At 37.7% G+C, this 19,472-nt stretch overlaps 1 protein-coding gene across 1 annotated transcript in view; it reads right to left on the minus strand.

The window, feature by feature from the left end:
* TTN (titin) overlaps positions 1-19,472 on the minus strand; it is a 271,515-nt gene that overhangs the window by 73,861 nt on the left and 178,182 nt on the right. Inside the window, exons 198-235 of the mRNA XM_088794519.1 lie at positions 18,981-19,389; positions 18,748-18,872; positions 18,378-18,644; positions 17,332-17,601; positions 16,939-17,241; positions 16,540-16,842; positions 16,087-16,274; positions 15,882-15,996; positions 15,490-15,774; positions 15,239-15,390; positions 14,471-14,618; positions 14,116-14,293; positions 13,692-13,813; positions 13,310-13,597; positions 12,907-13,203; positions 12,594-12,780; positions 11,828-11,943; positions 11,435-11,734; positions 10,936-11,235; positions 10,737-10,842; positions 10,437-10,633; positions 10,048-10,353; positions 9,671-9,949; positions 8,780-9,079; positions 8,378-8,680; positions 7,902-8,264; positions 7,318-7,620; positions 6,887-7,186; positions 6,118-6,414; positions 5,730-6,014; positions 5,343-5,636; positions 3,733-4,032; positions 3,305-3,613; positions 3,027-3,217; positions 2,198-2,627; positions 543-851; positions 218-366; positions 100-132 (exon numbers count right to left, since the gene is read on the minus strand). Of these exons, the coding sequence (XP_088650645.1) occupies positions 100-132; positions 218-366; positions 543-851; positions 2,198-2,627; positions 3,027-3,217; positions 3,305-3,613; positions 3,733-4,032; positions 5,343-5,636; positions 5,730-6,014; positions 6,118-6,414; positions 6,887-7,186; positions 7,318-7,620; positions 7,902-8,264; positions 8,378-8,680; positions 8,780-9,079; positions 9,671-9,949; positions 10,048-10,353; positions 10,437-10,633; positions 10,737-10,842; positions 10,936-11,235; positions 11,435-11,734; positions 11,828-11,943; positions 12,594-12,780; positions 12,907-13,203; positions 13,310-13,597; positions 13,692-13,813; positions 14,116-14,293; positions 14,471-14,618; positions 15,239-15,390; positions 15,490-15,774; positions 15,882-15,996; positions 16,087-16,274; positions 16,540-16,842; positions 16,939-17,241; positions 17,332-17,601; positions 18,378-18,644; positions 18,748-18,872; positions 18,981-19,389 (9,407 nt within the window). The remainder of the gene's footprint in view (positions 1-99; positions 133-217; positions 367-542; positions 852-2,197; positions 2,628-3,026; positions 3,218-3,304; positions 3,614-3,732; positions 4,033-5,342; positions 5,637-5,729; positions 6,015-6,117; positions 6,415-6,886; positions 7,187-7,317; positions 7,621-7,901; positions 8,265-8,377; positions 8,681-8,779; positions 9,080-9,670; positions 9,950-10,047; positions 10,354-10,436; positions 10,634-10,736; positions 10,843-10,935; positions 11,236-11,434; positions 11,735-11,827; positions 11,944-12,593; positions 12,781-12,906; positions 13,204-13,309; positions 13,598-13,691; positions 13,814-14,115; positions 14,294-14,470; positions 14,619-15,238; positions 15,391-15,489; positions 15,775-15,881; positions 15,997-16,086; positions 16,275-16,539; positions 16,843-16,938; positions 17,242-17,331; positions 17,602-18,377; positions 18,645-18,747; positions 18,873-18,980; positions 19,390-19,472) is intronic.

The raw sequence follows: 19,472 nt of genomic DNA on the forward strand, positions 1-19,472 counted from the left end.
TGCACAAAAAAAAAACCAGTAATCATACACGGAGTGAAATAATAGCAGTATTGGAGTCAACTAGTTCTGAATCATTTCAATTTTATTTTATTTTTTTACCTGTGCATCTTCAGGTATATCATGAACTCCGTCCTGTTAGAAAAGAAGATAGTCAGTTGTACTGTAAGTATTCCTTAGAGTGATTTCAGTGGGAGACAGGGAACTATAATTTTCTTACCTTCATCACCTTCTTTGCCTTTCCATCAAATTCCCAAGATGATTTTGGTGTGGGGCGTCCCTTGATGACAGCAGGAATCCTAATCTGTGTGCCAGCTTGACATATCAGACAGTCTTGTGCTCCAATGTCAATGAAAACTTCTGGTACCTCTGTAATATCATGAATAATATAACAGGATTCAGCTCACCATTTTAAAAACGTAATTGACATATGTATTTTCAGTAAATTAATTAATTTCATAGTAACATCAAAAGATGAATACATAAAAGAAAACTAAAAAGGAAAGAGAAAAAGACGACTATGTAAACGGAATAAGGACTAGTACCTTGAATCTCAGTGGCAGGGATCTCTCCAGTTGCATCGCTTGGTTCAGATTCACCAGCTTCATTGACAGCTTTCACTCTGAATCTGTACTTCCTGAGTTCTTTCAAATTCGGTACCACACATTCACAAGTAGTTAGAAGTTTGTCCGGTTCGTTTACTCTTTTCCAGTCAGTAGTACCTTCTTCCTGCATTTCTACAATGTATCCTTTGATTGGACTGCCCCCATCTTTGGCTGGAGGTTTCCATGCTAGTGAGATGCTTGACTTTGTTTTGTCTTTGACCTCTGGACAAGAAGGTGGCCCAGGTGGATCTAATAAGAAAAATAAAAACACAAAATTTTGAAGCAGATTGAATGGTATACGTGTGTGTGCGTGTGTATGTGTGTATGAATATATACCGTAAGGATGTTTTACTATACGTGATATTTTATTTTTAATCTATTAACATATTAAAATAGAAATGCCTAAAGAATAAACTACCTTCTAGAGAAGGGAAATATAAGAAATAGTCTATTTTCATTTAGCCCTAATGCCAAACAAAGAAAGCAAACAACTAACCAGGATTAGAAAGACCACTCACTATCTCTACCTAGATTTACATTCTATTTATACATGATTGCTGAAAAGCTATTTTACTTTTAATATCCTTTTGAAGAGATTCTGCAATATTTTCTATTAAAACCTTATTTTAATTTACCGTAAAATTAAAAATGATTACATCATTAGCTGGTAAACCTTTGAATGCAAACTAATCTTAATGCTCTACATAGTCATTGTCTACGATAGTCACATATCAATCCTTTACATTTCTGACAGTGCTTTACAATTACAGAAATTCTTTTACTCTATTTGTCTTTTTAACCCTAGATCTTCCCTCTCTAGTGCAGTGCCTAGCACAGTTTGCATGTTCAGTACTAGCTTGCTGAATGAATGAATGGCCACTATTTCGTTTTATACATATGCTCCATATAGAACTTAGAGTATTTTAAGTCTTCTTTTTAACAAATAGCTGAATTTTTTTTCCCTACAGAGAATCTAGTCAGATATATTATATAATAAATGGAATTAATCATTAAGGTCATGGTGTTTTAATTTTTGAACTGATCTCCTCATAGATAGTTCAGAAGAATTTTCTTTTATTTGACCCTGCAAACTATGCTTGAGAATTTTGTATCTTTGTTTAATAAACATTACTGAAAAGTTAACAACATTTTGCTTTTTGTTGAACTCCTACTGGAGGTTTTGACTATTTAGTAAGGGAAATAAATTTCCACAGTATCTATTAAAATAGAGGTTTACTAAGGTATCGGAGTAGAGAGGAGCTTATAATCCAGGGTCATTATTATTGTGATTCCTCATAAAATACTAGGTTTAATACAAGAATTTAAAAACTATATGATTTTACATATGTGTGTGCATATCTATGTGTGTATGTATACATATATAGATATGTATATGTACTGTGTGTATATATATGTATGGTATATACATATATACACATATACACACACATATATACTTCTGATAGTCTATGTAAGTATGAAACTTTTAACTTTATTAAAATAATTTGGGATAAAAAACACAAGAAATTTAAGAGCAGAATTATCCATTTAGTGGCTTTGGCCTTTATAAATTCCAGAAATGGAAGCATACTTACATATGGGGTCTCCTGCAACAGCTGGATCTGATGGTTCACTGGGAGGGCCAATTCCTGCTGCATTTATTGCCATTGCTCTGAATTGGTATTTAACACCTTCAATCAAACGGGGAACATTAAATTCCAAGCCTTTCATTCCCGCTTTGGTTATTGGTGCTCGGCTAACACGTGACCAGTAGACACCCCCTTCTTCTCTCTTCTCCAGCCAGTAGCCAGTAATTGGAGAGCCGCCATTGTCGGAAGGAGGAGTCCAGCTCACTAGCATTGATCCTTTGGTGCGCTCCAAAACTTTTGGTTTTCCCGGAGGTCCAGGAAGGCGATAAGGATCTTGCACGACCACTTTATCTGATTTGCACTCATCACTGGTTCCATATTTATTCACTGCCCTAACTCGGAACTCATACTGACCATTGGGGATAAGTTTCCAGACCTAGAAATAAGATGAATAGTAAATTCTTAAAAAGAATATACTTAAGTTGATTTCCAGTTATTTTAAAATTAGTTATGTTGGTAGGAAAGACTAGAAAAAGAAATAAGTCTATAAACTCAAATATATAGTTTCAAAATATGTAGATTTAAACATGGAAAAAGCCTTTTAAAATGAGAATAGGTAAGTTTAATGCACCTAATAGTGGATCTTTCAAGTAAAAGAGACTGTATATCAAATAATTGTATTTACTAAGTGGCCTTACATGTGTGGTGCTAAAAACCACAATAAAGCTTTTTGTGTGTTGTTTTGAGTTTAATCATTAAATTCCAAGCTTATGCTAGAATGTTGTTTATTCCGGGCCATGTCCTTTTAATGTGTATAATATTTAAAAGTGTTTACCCCATATCTCCTCTCTACAGCATTGTTGGAGACTTCCTCCCATTCGGTTTTCTTCCTACTTGCATCACGTTTGTCAATAACATAATGGGTGATTTCACTGCCACCATTGTCTAGAGGGGCATCCCATGTCAAGTAGCAAGATCCAGCTTTAATGTCAGTCACAGCAAGATTTCTTGGTGGGGATGGACGATCTGGAAAGAAACCAATAGAGATTGAGAAGACAATCCTTAAGCAGACACTGGATTTCATTTTGATATATAAGAAAGCACGTCACTTACCATATACTTCAACATGAACATTTCGGAACACTGAGCCCAGGCGATTGGAGGCAGTAATTGTGTATGTGCCTTTGTCCTCCCGGAAGGCTTTGGGAATGCTAAGCTCAGTCTTTGCCTCACTTCGGGATACTTCTTCCTTGGTTATCTTCAGTGCGTCAGTAGGTTTTTCAATCACAGTTTCATTCTTGGACCACTCAATCTTAGGCATTGGAAGGCCTGTCACATCTGCGGGGATGTTAACAGGCTCTCCAGCCTTAACTTTGATAGTGTCTCCTCGAACAGACAGGCGCAATTTAATACTTGGAGGCACTGCAAAGAGAAGGGCAAGAGAAAAAAAAATGAGCAAAGTCATAAGGATGTTTGCTCAACCTATGAGATAAAGGTTACACTGTAAATTGTATTAAAATTATTATGTTCAGATTCCACACCTTCATCATCTTGTATGACCACATTGAGAGGCAGGGATGGTTCACTTTCACCAATTTCATTGACAGCTTTGACACGAAACTCATACATTTGGTGCTCATCAAGATTTTCAACCAGAAAAGATGTGGTTGGGCAGAGTCGCTTGTTAACTCTTTCAAAGTCAGGTTTGTCGTGACGCCGTTTTTCAATGATATAGCCTTGGATGGGGCTGCCGCCATCACTGCGGGGCTCTTTCCAGTCAAGGGTGATAGTGGACTTCGTCCTTTCTGTATATGTGAGCCTCTCAGGAGATGTCGGAGGACCTTAAATTTAACCAGAGGCAATTTGAAATGACAAGCATGAGATAAATATTCATGTAAGAAATATATCACTTCAAATTAATTATGTGAATTATGGGTTTCTGTTTGGCATAACCTTACATCCATCTTTAAACTCCTCAAAACATCTGTTATGAGAATTATAACAGAAAAATTATAGGCAGAATTTTTCTTAGTAAACTTTAGAGTCGAGATTATTAATTGAAAAGAAATCAAAGGGCATGCATGCTTTTTTTCATATTTAACATTTTAGATACATTGGCTCTGTCACTGGGGAAGCTTCTAATCCTAATGAACTAGGAGAGCAGGTTGTGAAGCACTGCTTTGGAAGACCAGCCAAGAGCAAAGTGTTCCTTCTTTTATTAACAGACAATGGATATGTCTACTGAACATGTTCCCTCTAGTGTGGGTTCAAAATGGGGTGGAAAGAGAATTTCTGCAATGTTGCTGTAGTTTGGTGCCCCGTAGGACACAAACCAAAAGAATAAGCTTTGAATGGTGAAACTAGACCTAATCTACTCTTACTGACTACTATTGCAACCAGAAGCAGAGCTTTGTAGTGGAAGCCCAGCTCATTTCTGTTCCTCTGGCACAACTTGAGCTATCATGGAGATTCCGAGAAGAGCTCCTACAGTGGTGTAGGATGTAATTTTTTTTTTTGGGGGGGTGATGGTGGTGGTGGAGGAATAACTCCTTCTGTCTCTTGGGGAATGGGTCATCCTCAAAGATTTTGCTTTCCTGGATGGAACGTCAATGTGCATTACTAAGTGTGTGCAATTTTAGGTTTTCATATTTATTCGTGTTGGTCAAGAAGATTTCTTTTGGTTGGTTTTTATACTTTGGTGGCTCTTTATGGGTTGGGGCCTCCATATCCTTCCAGTGTAGGGCCTACTTGAGGGCTAAAGGAAGACTAAGGTGTTTATCCTAAGGCAATATCTGTCCTGTAATCTTTCAAAATCAATGAACTCTCTTTAACTACTAGACTATTAAATTAATTACTCTAATGTATTCTATTGCAAAGATGTAATATTTCTAAAGTATTTTAAGGTTATTGCTTAGTTCTAGTTAGATTTAGGTTTTTTGCTTGGTTTTGTGCAAAAACTACAGTGAGCCAAAAATTATAGCAAATATGGTATTCTTCAAGTTGTTGTAGTTTTTTATTTACTTTTCTAATTATTGTCTAGCTATAGATCTTGAGACTGGAAGATTGAAGCCATTAGACTCAACAAATAAATGCCACAACTAGAAGCATATAATATTTACTTTATAAACACAATGAAAACTTTCTTTTTTACCTAGTGGATCAACTGCAAGAATTGGTCCTATTTCAACAGGAGGACCACAGCCAAACTTGTTCTTGGCAATCACGCGGAACTTATATTCTTGTCCCTCAAGGAGACCTGTGATGTCACATTTAGATCTCTCAGTCTCTATTGGTTGTCTCCAAGTATGCATCTTGGCATCCTTTCTTTCAATAATAAAGCCCGTGATTTCACTTCCTCCATCATCTGCTGGGTCAGACCAGTTAAGCAGACACATTTTTCTGTTTGTTACAACAGGTTTTAAGTCAAGAACTGGCCCAGGGACATCTGAAAAATAAAACAACCAAAAAAAAAAAAATCAATGTAATAAGATAGCATCACTTAGGAAAATCCTATGAAAAGCCACATAACATTCCTTACCAAAAACTTCTACCCTGGCTGCCGCAAATTTGGAACCACAGCTATTGGTAGCTGTAATCACGTATCTGCCATGATCTTTTCTTAGTGCAGCCTTGATCATTAGTTCAGATTTGGTTCCAACATTCTCTATTACAACACGGTCTTTATCCAGTTCTCCTTCTTCTATAGTCCATACTTTTGTGGGTACTGGACGGCCAGTTACCACAGCTGGAATTCTAAGAGTCTTCCCAGCCATTATTTGTATTCCAGCCTTGACAGAAACATCCAGTTCCACATTTGGAGGCTCTGTTGAAAGAGAACAATCATATATTAGCTCAAGAAAGTTAAAAAAAAAAAAATCCCATACTGGGAAAATATCCAGAATCTTCATCATATAACTGCTAAGCACCTTGTGGTTCAGCCACAGTAACAGGTTCTGTTTCTCCAGGTGGTCCTTCTCCTGCAGCATTGACGGCACTCACTCGAAGTTTGTAATCTGCACCCTCTCGGATTTCTTTGACAGTGTACTGGCGGACCTTGATCATCTTCTCTGTGCAGCGTGACCATTCATTTGTGCCAACCAGCTGCTTATCCACAAAGTAGCCAATAATTTCCCCACCCCCATTGAAAACTGGGGGTTCCCATTGTAATTCAATAGTTGTACAGCTTGTGTCAGTGACTCTTGGGACAGGTGGCCCAGGTGGAGCTAGAATGCAGACAAACAAATCAAAACTCACTGATACTGTCAAAATGTACAGTAGCTTATCTACACCACTTTTTTTCCCCACGGTGCAATGTAAGTGTAATATGGGTTAGTACTGTTTTGTGAGGCTATTACGTTATATATACATAGATGTTTAAAACTTTACATTGTAACCTCAAAATATATGGCCATAGTCATTGCTAGTACTTTGTTTGATTTTTCCAGCTTTATTGAATATTATTGACATGTAAATATTTAGGTTTAAGGTGTACAACCTGATAATTTGATATATGTATATATTGTGAAATGATTACCACAATAAGGTTAGTTAACACCTCCATCCCCTCACATAATTACCATTTCATTGTAGTGATAACATTAATTTACTCTCTTAACAACTTGCAAGTATATAACACAGTACTGTTAATTATAATCACCATGCTGTACCCCATTTTCTTCTTAAACAATTACTTACAGATTGGATCATGTGCTGTTTTGGGATCTGAAGGAGGACTGAACTTTCCAGGTCCAGCTGCATTTTCAGCACATACTCTGAAGACATAGGTGAGTCCTTCTAATAGGCCTTCTACATTGGTCTTCAAAGCACTCAGAAGGTTTTTGTTGACACGAGACCAATGTGTACTATTAACCTCACGTTTTTCAAGCCAGTAACCCAAGATGGGGCTTCCATTATCCTTTGGTTCATTCCATTTCACTAGCATACTGTTTTTGGTAACATCTTCCACAATAGGCTTATCAGGAGCATCAGGTGGTTCTGATAAAAAGAAATAGCATATTTGAATTAATTCCCTCGTATGACATAAAATTCAAATTTACAAGCTGTGATAATTCATATACCAACACATATGATAAAAAGGCAAAATTTAGATGTTAAAGAAACCTTACCAAATGGATCTTTAGCTGTAAGTGGCTTTGAAACACATGGTGGTCCAGGCCCGAACCTATTTTCAGCTCTTACACGGAAGAGGTACTCTTTTCCTTCAATCAATTTTGTCACCGAATATTTGCAATGTCTAAGTGTTGAAGTGATAACAATCCATTCTGAGTCAGGTTTTGTCTTGTCTTTCTTTTCTAAAGTGTAGTTTATAATTTCACTGCCACCATCATCAAGGGGTGGTTCCCATTTGCAGAGGACTGAGTTCTTTCTAATATCTTCAAATACAAAGTTGATTGGTGGTCCTGGTGTATCTAATATTTCAAAAAAGAGCAGTGATTAAAAACTTGTGTGGAAATAGTTGCAGCAGAAAATGTAAATGTTCTGTTTTTCCTATTTCTGTCTATCTTTTTATCACATTAGCTAATGAATAACAAGGTCAGTTGATTTCCTTTAATAGCCAGGAGGAAAAAAATGGGACTGAGGACACCTTACTGAAGCTATTTTCCACTTCTTTTAACTCCCCCCCCCCCAAACTTTTTGTTTTTGTTTTACTAAAACTCTTATATTGGGAAGAGTAGTTTTAACTACTTACCCAGCACAGTGACAGTACAAGGAGCTTTTGCAATACCATGGTCATTTTCAACTTTGATCATATACAGGCCATGGTCAGGTCGGAGAGAATCTCGGACGCGTAACTGAGATTCTCCTTTTTTACTATTGTCAATGCTCAAACGCTCTGGCAGAGGCAGGACAAATGGTTCTTCTTCTTGAACTTCACCCTTCTTCCTCCTAATTGTGGGTGCTACTTGCTTCTTAATTTCCTCTGGTGTAATAACTTTTTCATCCTTTAGCCATGTAATAGATGGGTAAGGTGACCCAGAAATAGTTGCATCAAGTGCTATTTCATCACCTCGTTTCACTTCTAGGCTTGTTCTCATAATGACTTTTGGGGCATCTGTATTGATTAAAAACAATATTTGGTTTCAATTCTGATGAAAATATCTGACAAAACATTATTCTCATTTATTTTCTAATGGGAAAATGCCAACCTCTTTAAATGAAACTTACCAATAGGATCTACAGCTTTGGTTGGAGGAGTGGCCCGAGAAGGTTCACCAATACCAGCCGCATTTTCTGCTCGTACACGGAACTGGTATTCCTTTCCCTCTTCAAGTCCTTTTGCTGTGTAGGTCAGAACTGGTACCAGGTGTTCATTGCATCTCTTCCATCTGTCTTCACCCTTAGCAATTTTCTCTATGATGTAACCCATTATCTTGCTACCTCCATCGTACAAAGGTGGCTTCCATGTAATGGTCATTGCCTCAGCTGTAGGATTATGAACCTCAACATCTATAGGTGGATCAGGGGGCTCTGAAGAGCAAGAAAAAAACTGTTAATATAGAGAAGCCCATCTTCTTAAAATAAATTGCATATTTATTCCTACTATATTACACTCATGCCTAAACTTACGCTTTGGATCTTGAGCAATGACTGGATTTTTCAGTTCAATATATTCTCCTCCACCAATCTTGTTGACAGCTTTAACACGGAAGAAGTATTCACCATTTGGTATGAGATCTTTTACATTCCAAGATAATTTATTCTCACCAGACATGACTGGTATATATGTCCTCCTCCCAGCTTCTCTGCGTTCCAGGACATAATGAAGAATTGGGCTCCCACCATCAAATTCTGGAGGTTCCCAGGTTAATTTACAAGAACTCTTGGTCACGTCACTTGCTTTAATAGCTTTGCATGGTCCAGGTAGGCCTATTAGCAATACAATTGATAATAATTATTGTAATTTGAAAATTCAGCATATTACTAGCATACTCTTTCTCCAAGTGGGACCATTCACATTTTGAATGGGACAATCTTTGATGTTCAGGAGTATTCCTTACACTGCAGGCCATTTAACATCCTTGGCTCTCAACTACTAAATGTCAGTAGCTCCCCCTGAGTCTTTGTTCCAAGAAAAAATGGACCCCCAAATTTCCATACACCATTTGTATGTGTGGGAGGAGAGGGCAGTAAATATTACTACTCGTGGTTGAGAACACTACGGAAAAATGCAAATACAATTAATAAAGGAATACTGGTTATTTTAACTTATTTTGGGTATGCTATGCCTTTCCTTTAAATTAGCACCTCACAGGCAAATAATTACTACAGAAATAATTTAGTCTAATCAGAGTTTAACTACCAATTTCATCTATTGCTTCTCATATCGGAGAAAATAATCTGAAAGGACATTTAATTTCTTAATGGCCAACTCATGAAGTCATTTATACTGACACTGCAAAGTTAACTAATTTTCCCAGCACATGCAGAATGTCTAGTGTTTCATCAAAGAATGATTACCTATGACTTTGACATTGATTGAGGCAGTTGCTGAGCCGAGCTTATTCTCCAGTGTAATGGTGTAAACTCCAGCATCTGCATGGACACTCTTGAGAACTTCGAGGTGTGCAGAGATGTGATCACTCTTCATTGTTAATCTATCGCTTGTTTTAACTTCTTTGCCATCTTTATGCCAACTAGCAGTTGGAACTGGGACAGCTCTGAACGGAACAGGAATGCTTAATTTTTCACCTTCAATAACAATAATGTCATGAGTCTCCAGATCAATTGTTGGCTTGCCTGTAAGATAGAATCCAAAAGAGGAAAAAAGAGTATGGCAAAGGAAATGCATGTGTAAAGGCCTGTTTTATTAATTATAAAAGAAACTGTGTTCTTACAGTCTGGGTCTTTGGCAACCACGTTTTCAGAGATTTCAGATGGCTCACTGACACCAACAGCATTGACAGCTCTCACTCTCAGCACATACTCCTTGTCAGGAACGATACCTTCCTCAACCTTGAATTTCAAGTCTTTTATTGGGCGAGAATTAACTCGCATCCATTTCTCAGTGCCTACTGGACACATTTCAACATGGTATCCTATAATAGGACTTCCACCATTTTTCTCGGGAGGCTTCCAAGCAATGTCAATGTGCTTTCTACCAGCATCAGTCACATGCAGGTCAAGGGGAGGTGAAGGAGGACCTGAAAAAGAAGTGAAACGTTCACATCCACAATCTCATCAGTAAGCTCTAGACAATATCCTTTGTATAGTCAGCATGACTTACTTGTTGGATCTTCAATTGACAGGATTTCTGTGGGTTCACTTGGGTGGCCAACTCCAGCTTCATTTTCTGCCCGAACCTGAAACTGGACCTCCGTGCCTTCAATGACATCAGTTACTCTGAAGTTACAGTCGGGGCCTGAGGTCTTCCCAGCTTTCACCCAACGGGTACCTAACTTTTCTTTCTTCTCAATGATATATCTATTGAAATAACAAAGCATTTCATTAGCATTAATAAAAAAAACAAAGTTAAGAACTTTCAGTTGTGTGTAAATTATTCTTTATGCATTAATTAGAATTCTACCTCTGTATTGGTCTTCCACCATCATTTTTAGGTGGTTCCCACTTCAGGTCAACATGTCGTTTGGTCACATCAACAACTGTCAGAGCATAGGGTGGTCCAGGGGTGGCTGAAAGCAAAATATTCAATGGTTAGAAAAACCAGAGGGAACAGTGATAATCCACTACAAATAATGTCATAGATATTAAGTTAGAAAGCATACTAAAGGTGTCTTTGGCCAGGACGGAGTCCTCGATTTCACAGTAGTCACTTTGTCCTATGGCATTTTCTGCAGCAACTCGGAACACATATAAAGCGCCTTCAGTCAGTGGAGTGACTGTGCATTTGGTGTCCTTGACAGTTGTGTCCACTGTTTGCCAGCCTTTTCGCCGCACATCTCTCTTTTCCACAATGTAGTTGGTGATGGGGGATCCTCCATCTTTCTCAGGAACTGTCCACTTTAGGTCTGCTGTATTTTTTGTGATATTAATAACTTCAAGCCAGCGAGGTGGTGATGGAGGATCTAATGAAGAATAAAAGAAAACAAATTCAATTTTTTATTGTCCAAGATTCAGTTTTCCTTAAATTCTCTAGTAATCACTAGGAAATCATATAGCAAGAATGAAATAATCTAGTAATACGTTTTTTATATTGTCTCATGTCATAGTTCTGAGATGTACTTTAGAAGAATGTATATATCCTAAACATCAGGAGTGACTTACATAGCTTCTCCCGGCAAAGCACAGGATCACTGGGTTCACTGGGTTCACTTTCCCCAGCCTTGTTCACAGCTCGAACACGGAATGAGTATTCCTGCCCTTCCATGAGCCCTGGGAGCAGATGCTCTGTGGTGGGAACTCCTTCAGCCACTCGGACCCAGTCTTCTGTTCCAGTCTTTAGCATTTCAATGACATAAGACTCAATCTTTGCTCCTCCATCATGTTCTGGCTTTGTCCAATTCAATATTAATGATGTTTTGCCTACATCTTTGACAGTTGGTTTTCCAGGGGGCCATGGAGGATCTGCAAGCCAATGAGGTGAAATCATTATTCAGGTTTGTCAAAAAGGAGTTAATATAAGCTTCAAAATCATCACATAAAATATATAAATAATACCTATGGGATCCTTTATTAATATTGGTTCAGTCGATCTACTTGGTTTTCCAGGTCCAGCGAGATTTTCAGCCAACACACGGAATCTGTATTTTTTCTTATTAGTGAGTCCTTTCACTCTGAATTAGGAACAAAATGCCAGTTGAATACCATGACAAGAAGCAGAAACCTCTATTTATTTGATGTAGGAGAGGCTAATTTATTTAAATTGTGAAAAACTTATTCAGAAATGTAACAGAAAATATTTCAATGTGAATTTAAAATTGCCTTTTTACTGTCACACACTTTAGATTTGACTAAATGTACCAACATAATTATAATACAATAATAATGATCATTATCATAATATGCTGGAAGACCAAACACTTTGAAACTTCCATAAAGTTTATATTTTATAATGAGTTAAGAAATGTGTATGGAACACACCATTTTTTAAATTACATGTTAATAGGGAATATAAGTAAAAATAATTAAAATTTTATAGTAATATATAATCATGTACAATCAAAAGGAATACTAAAGAATGAAAAAAAAAATTTGAACTTTTATTTAAGTGTGTTTTTCTAGGATCCATCAGCTCCAAGTCAAGTAGTTGTTTCAATCTAGTTGTGGAGGGCGCAGCTCACAGTGGCTAATGTGGGGATTGAACTGGCAACCTTCTTGCTAAGAGCACTGCGCTCCAACCAACTGAGCTAACTGGCTGCCCCCAAAATGAAAATTTTTATACACTATTGTTTTTAACATCTTGATGGACATATTTTGGGCATACCTGTATGTTGTGTCCTTTATTGGCATCTTATTGCATTTAACCCATTTATCAGTATCAGGATCTAATCTTTCAACCCAGTATCCAGTGATTGGGCTGCCACCATCATCGTCTGGCTCACACCATGTGAGAGTCACTGCATCTTTAGTGATATCAGAAGGTTCTAGGCGAGTTGGAGGTCCAGGTGGATCTATAGACAGGATAATGATGTAAGCGTTATGTGTCCTATATATAAGCATGACACCTAAACCCAAGTTTGACATAAGCATCCTTCTTACTTTATTTTATTTTGCCAACTGATTAATGAGAAACTTACCAAACTGATATTTGGCTGTTATTGGAGAGGCCTGAACTGGCTCGCCAACACCGTACATGTTTTCTGCAGCAACTCTGAAGATGTATTCTTTATTGGGTGTTAATTTGGTTGCCTTGAAGTTTGTGTCCTTGACAGTTGATGAGAGCTTGTGCCACACTTCACTGTCTGTCGCTTTTCTCTCCACAACATAGTTTGTGACTTTAGATCCACCATCATCTCGTGGTGGGTTCCATGTTAGAAGACATGACTCATTGGTCACATCTGTGATGTCAAAAGCAGCTGGTGGTCCAGGTTTATCTGTGGATGACATTACCAGTGCAGAAAAAAACATTTTCAAAAATGTTTCCTTTTAAAAAGTAGCTGAAATGAGTTTGCGTACTTTTAAAATCAGAGCCTTCCTTACCTAAAACGTTCACTTCTACCACAGCAGTGGCTCGACCGCAGACGTTCACAGCCTCAATGATGTATGTGCCGGTATCACTTCTCTTACTATCAACGATAGTCACTGTGGATTTTTGAGGAACATTTTCAATGGTGATTCTCTTGTCGTGCTTCAGAAGCATATCAGCCTTCGTCCAAGTTATTTTAGGTTCAGGTTTTCCAGTTACGGTGGCAGGAAGTTCAATCTTAGTTCCTGCTTTTACAGTGAGACCAGCAAGAAGCTTCACGTCGAGGAAAATTTCTGGAGCCTCTGAATGGGTAAAAGATTATTTACGATGTTAGCATGTTCAAGCAGAATTAAAGTCAGAGCCTGATTAATAGAAACAAAATCCAAAAATAAATACCCTGTGTGTCCACAGCCTGGATATCATCTGTGGGTTTGCTTGGTTTGCTAGCTCCTTGCCTGTTCAAGGCCTTAACGCGGTAGGCATACCATTTGCCTTCTTCAAGACCTGTTACTTCCATTCTGTCAGAAAACAAAGTAGGGCATTTTACTATAATGTATATAGTCTGTTCCACTGTGCAGCATTCATAATGTTTCCCAATCTCACACTTCTGGTATAACACTATTTAAATTCTGGATTGCTTCAATATTGGAACTAATGAAAACCTTGAGTAGGGGTTAAGTTCAGCAGCACTTTTTAAAATCACACAGGCATACCAGGGGAATTCTCAATGAAAAAAACCTAACATTTAGATTTTTCTAAAGGAAAGCTCATTTTAGTGAGTAAGAGTAAACATTTATTCTTGTGCCAGATAATTACATACTTCGTTTCTGCAACTGGTTCTCCACAGGCGACCCATCGATCAGAACCACGTGGACATTTTTCAACAATATATCCTTTGATGCGTGAACCACCATCATATTTAGGTGGCTCCCATGTTAAGAAGATGCTCTTGGCTGTTCGATCTCTCCATTTAACGTTCTCTGGTGGGTCAGGTACCGCTACAACATTTCAAAGAGAGAGACAGAAAGTCTTAGCTAGGCCGTCTATGGAATCTTCACATTGTCAACATGTGCCTTTTCTTCATAATTTCAACTCTAGGTCTAACAGCAAATACAGGTAACAAGAAGCTAGGCGAGAAATCATCAACAATTGCAGGAGTTGACATATTTACTCACTTGCAGGAGCTGACATATTTACAGGTTCATCAACATATGCTGGTTCTCCAGGGCCACACTTGTTACGAGCGCAGACTTTAAATAAATATTCTTTTCCTTGAACAAGATCAGGAACTGTGAATTCTAAGTCAGTCACAAAGTCCATAACCTGGGACAAAGAAATACAGTTAGTTAATTGTTTCCCAAAAACCCTTTCCCCAAGTCAAAAGATTTTTACCATGAGCAGGGATAAAAATAGGAGTTGTTTTAAATGCAAAAGATTAGTAATTTCACACTAGGGAAAAGACACATAATATTTGATCCTTAATATAAGGTGAAACTGTTTCATAGTTTGTACATGTTAAAAAGGTGGTAAATAAGGTGCTGATTCTTTCTACAAGCTTGGCTACTAGAAATACAATTTTAAATCAAGGTAAAAATAGTAAATTAATATAAACTAAGAAGAAGAAAATGGCAGATTAGGGCCAATTAAGGTAATTGGGTGGCTGACTACCAGGGAGTTAAGTACTTAATGTCCTTAGAATTGCTTATAGCTTAATGGGGCATATTAGGTACTTATCAGGTATCAAGTTAAGTCGTTGAGATTTCTAAATTTTTTTTTAAACAAATGGAGCTGAAAATTTGCTTAGCATCAATGCATTTAAAAAAGTTTTTGGTACTTTTTCAGTAGGGTAAAGGTAAAAACATAAATTCTACATGATATCCCAGAATTCTGGGGTTTCATCACTCTCTTTTTTTGGAGTTGGTACGTTGCTGTTCAAAACTCACTTTAGTCCATGTTTTCCGGCTGACTTCTCGCTTTTCAACAACGTATCCAGTTAATGGGCTTCCTCCATCATCATCTGGAGGTTCCCAAGTCAAATGTACTGAGTCCTTGGTTATGTCACCAAATTTCAGTTCTTTAGGTGCACTTGGGCGAGCTGAATAAATGCAATCAGAAGTCAATATCGTTAATAGGTTGAACCAAGGTTAGTTAATGCTGTCAAATCACTTTAGCTAAGAAAAGTTTAGTTCCTTACCAATTACATTGACATTAATTTCCCCAGAAATTGCTTTCACAGGATTTTCCAGTTTCAGTGTATAAATGCCCTTGTCTGAACGTTCACTTGGAGAAATGACAAGTTCAGCATAGGCAGATAAGGTTTTCATTTTCACACGTTCCTCTTCTTCTAGTATTTTATCTCCAAAAGACCAGGTTGCAGTTGGCCTTGGATAGCCTGTACTTGGAACCAGGATCTTAATAGGATTTGGGACTATAATTTCCAGACCATCTTTAAATGTGCTCAAATCCATTGTTGGTTCAACTACCAAGAAGAAAAATCAATGAGTTTCCGGTACTATATTTAAGCCTCTGGTACCCGCAAAGTAGCTATGGGCTATTCCCAAATCTAAAAACAAAATATTCATTTACCAAAAGTGTCATCAGCAGTGAGAGGACCAAGAATTTCAGATGGGTCTGAAACACCAGCTTCATTTTCTGCAGATACTCGATATAAATATTTATTTCCTTTTTGTAATCCAGTAACCTAAAATTATGAATCAACATTTGTAAAACACATATATGTATAAGTCCATGATCATACACTGAATATTATTTTTAGATGCAAATATCCTACCTTGTAAGTCAGTTCAGGGACCAGTTTCACATTGCAACGAATCCAGTTATCTTTTCCTTCTTCACATCGTTCTATTATATAGCCCAAAATTGGGCTTCCTCCATCTGTCAGAGGAGGTTCCCATGTGAGCTGAACTGATGACTGAGTCTGATCTGAAGAATTTAGGTTCAAAGGAGGACTCGGTCTCTCTGAAGTGGAAGAAAGAGTTGGAGCATACCGTTTAATTCAGTGACAATTTATTAAGACAATGCTGTAATCATTTCTATCATCCCCATTAAAATCCCACATTTACTAAATTCATTGAATAAAAGTAGTAGGCACAGTCTATATTTTTATTATTTTCAAATTTTTCTGATATACCTTTTTTTATTTACTTTACTTTGATTTACTTTCATTGATAGGCTTAGTTTCTGGATTTCATGAAGGAGTTATTTACTTTTTTGGTAGGCTTACCAATTGGATCAGCAACTTTGACGAAGGGTGTGGCTGTACTTGGTTTTCCAACTCCAATTCTGTTTTGGGCTCTGACCCGGAAACTATACTCCTGTCCTTCCACCACATCAGTGACAGTTGCAGACAGGTCTTCAGCTCTTACTGTCATGGCAGTGTCCCATCTGATAGAAGTCTTGTCCCTTAACTCAATGACATAATTTGTGATCTCAGCACCTCCATCATACTCTGGTGGTTCCCATGTCAGTGAGACACCAAATCTATTCACATCAGTGATTGTTACATTCAAAGGAGGTCCTGGAACATCTGGATTTCATCAAAGAAGAAAACATGGGCTTTGGGTTATATCAGGAATAAAAGTAAAGATATGATAGTGTGCAATTTATTTTTTAACTATCTTACCATATTTACTCCTTGCTTCCACAGGATTGTCAGTTTCTACTGGTTCACCAGTACCAACTCTGTTTCTTGCACTCACACGGAATAGATACTCAACTCCTCCTTTTTGAAGTCCAGTGACAGTAAACTCACAACTGTCTGCACGGTCAGTGGCCAGAACCCAGGTCTTTCTCTTGATGTCACGTCTTTCAACAACATAACCTATGATTTTGCTTCCACCATCAGTTAATGGTTCTTCCCAGGCGAGGCCCACTTCACCATCAAATGTTTCTGTCACTTCTAAGTTGCGTACTGGCCCAGGCACATCTGAAATGAACATACAAATTCTTTTTTTAGTGTGCTATCACACTTTTAGTTGTGCTTTGCCAATCAAGTCCAAATGACTCAAGGGCTTACCAATAACTTGTAAATTGATGAATGCTTCTGCTTTTCCATGTTTGTTCTGAAGCACAATTTTATACCTCCCTTTGTCTCCTTTCTTGGCTTCTAAAATTCTGAAAGAAGTTTGTTCGGCTGTAGTGTCAACAGTTTGTGAAGGCAGAGCTTCATTTTCCTTAAACCACTCAGCTTCTGCTTTGGGGTAGGCATCGTAGGGCACCACCATTGTCAGGGGCTGGCCGGCATCAACAACAAGGTCTTGATCAGCTGTCTTGATTTTAGGAGCAGCTAGGGAGAAAAACAACATGTGAGTGTGTTAGAGTTATTTCTTGTAGTCCAGCCACACCGCTGTTTCTTTACTACGCATTTGTTAGCAAATATTGATTACGTAACCTTGGAAGTATATCACGGCAACTTTACAGCAGAGAACTCTGACTTTAGAGTTCTCATATTGCAAATGATCAAACGGGAGAATAGAGAATTAAGGATGATGTAAAACCCATAAAATCTCCATTCTAAAAAAAAAAAAAAAATCTCCATTCTTTGCCCAAGATAATAACAGAGGACTAAATGTAGTTTTTTTTAAAAATTAAAGTAGGCACCTCACACTTAATTTAGGATAAATCAGACAAACTTTTTCTTATGTACAAGAGGTGCACTAATAGCTTTTTCATAATGAGAACCTATAAGGATATCTTGGAAGTTTGGGTCAAGATGAGAACAGACCTAACAGGCACCACAGAGGTTTGGAAAGTAAAAGAGAAAGGGGCTGTTTCTAGGTCTGGTTTTGCTGGGAAATCTCTCAGGGTGGTAGGTTAATCTAGGAATTAATGAACAGCCTCCATGAGCCAGGAACTGTTTCGGTTCTGGCATATAAAGAGGAATGCTATCAATTTCCTCTTAGGACACTTTGTTGTAAGAGAAATTAAAACAGTTAACATTTGGATAGGGCTTATGTAATAGGGCTTTCACAAACATATCTCATGAATTAACTGTGAAACCTGAAATTAATTTACACAGTACCTGTGATATTGTGAGGATATTTGAAAATAAAAGGGACTTACCTGCCAGTTCAAGCTTAGCTCTGGCTTCTTTGTCTTTGGCAATAAATCTATATTCACCCTGGTCACGGGGTTTAATATCACAAATCTGTAGCCTGTGTATCTTTCCTTCACTCATCATCTGGTGTTTGTCACCCTGGACAACAATCATGTTATTTCTTAACCATTGGACTTCCACCTTATCTTTGTTGAGCTCAGCAAAAAAGACAACATCAGCACCAGGGGCTTCGAGAATATCTTGGGGAGGCCTGATGATCTCAACCGGGATTTCTGCAAAGAAAATGTAAAACAAATACAAATATGTTTGTATTTGGACTGACAACTTTTAAAAACTGGTTCTCATCTTAAAATTGTCCTTCCAGTTAATACATACCTTCCACAAAAAGTCTTGCTCGAGACTTCCTGTCTTCTACTCCACAAGCATATTCACATTCATCATCCAGCCTGCAATCTTTTATAACCAGTCTACGTATACTTCCATCTTTTTCAAACTGGTATCTGAAAAAAAAAAAAGGTGGAATCATTGGTTAGCTGGCATAATGACCACTAAATTGTCAAAAGTGTATATATAGCTAAAGAAATAGAGATTGAGAAGCTTTTGCTTACTTTTTGCCTTCTTTGATTTCTCTCCCATTTCTGTACCATTTTACATTTGCTTTTTCTCTGGAGAGCTGGCAGGAAAAGACAGCATCATCGAACTCAGTGACTGTCTGGTCTTCCAAGTGTTCCACAAATTCTGTAGGGGCTTCTATGATGAGAAGGTCAGCAACAGATTTATCTTGTCCAGCAGTGACAATGTATTCACCCTCATCTGGGAAGCCACAGTCTTTAATGATCAGAGAGTGCTTATATTTATCAATTCTGTATAAAACACGGTTGTCAAAAGCCACCTCTTCTCCATTTCTGGTCCATTTCAGTGTTACATTGAGACGATTCACCTTGCACCAGAATGTGACAGATTTCTTCTCCATTGTTTCAACATCTTTAAGTGGCTCAACAATCCTAAGGTCTTCCTCTGTTGTAAAGGAGAAGAATAATGTTGATTTTGGTTGTTTTCAGAATAGAAAATTGCTTTTAAAAATCCCTAATGCCATGTAA

Source organism: Rhinolophus sinicus, chromosome 17, assembly GCF_057876585.1.
Source record: "Rhinolophus sinicus isolate RSI-liver-muscle chromosome 17, RSI-T2T, whole genome shotgun sequence".
Lineage (NCBI taxonomy): Eukaryota > Metazoa > Chordata > Mammalia > Chiroptera > Rhinolophidae > Rhinolophus > Rhinolophus sinicus.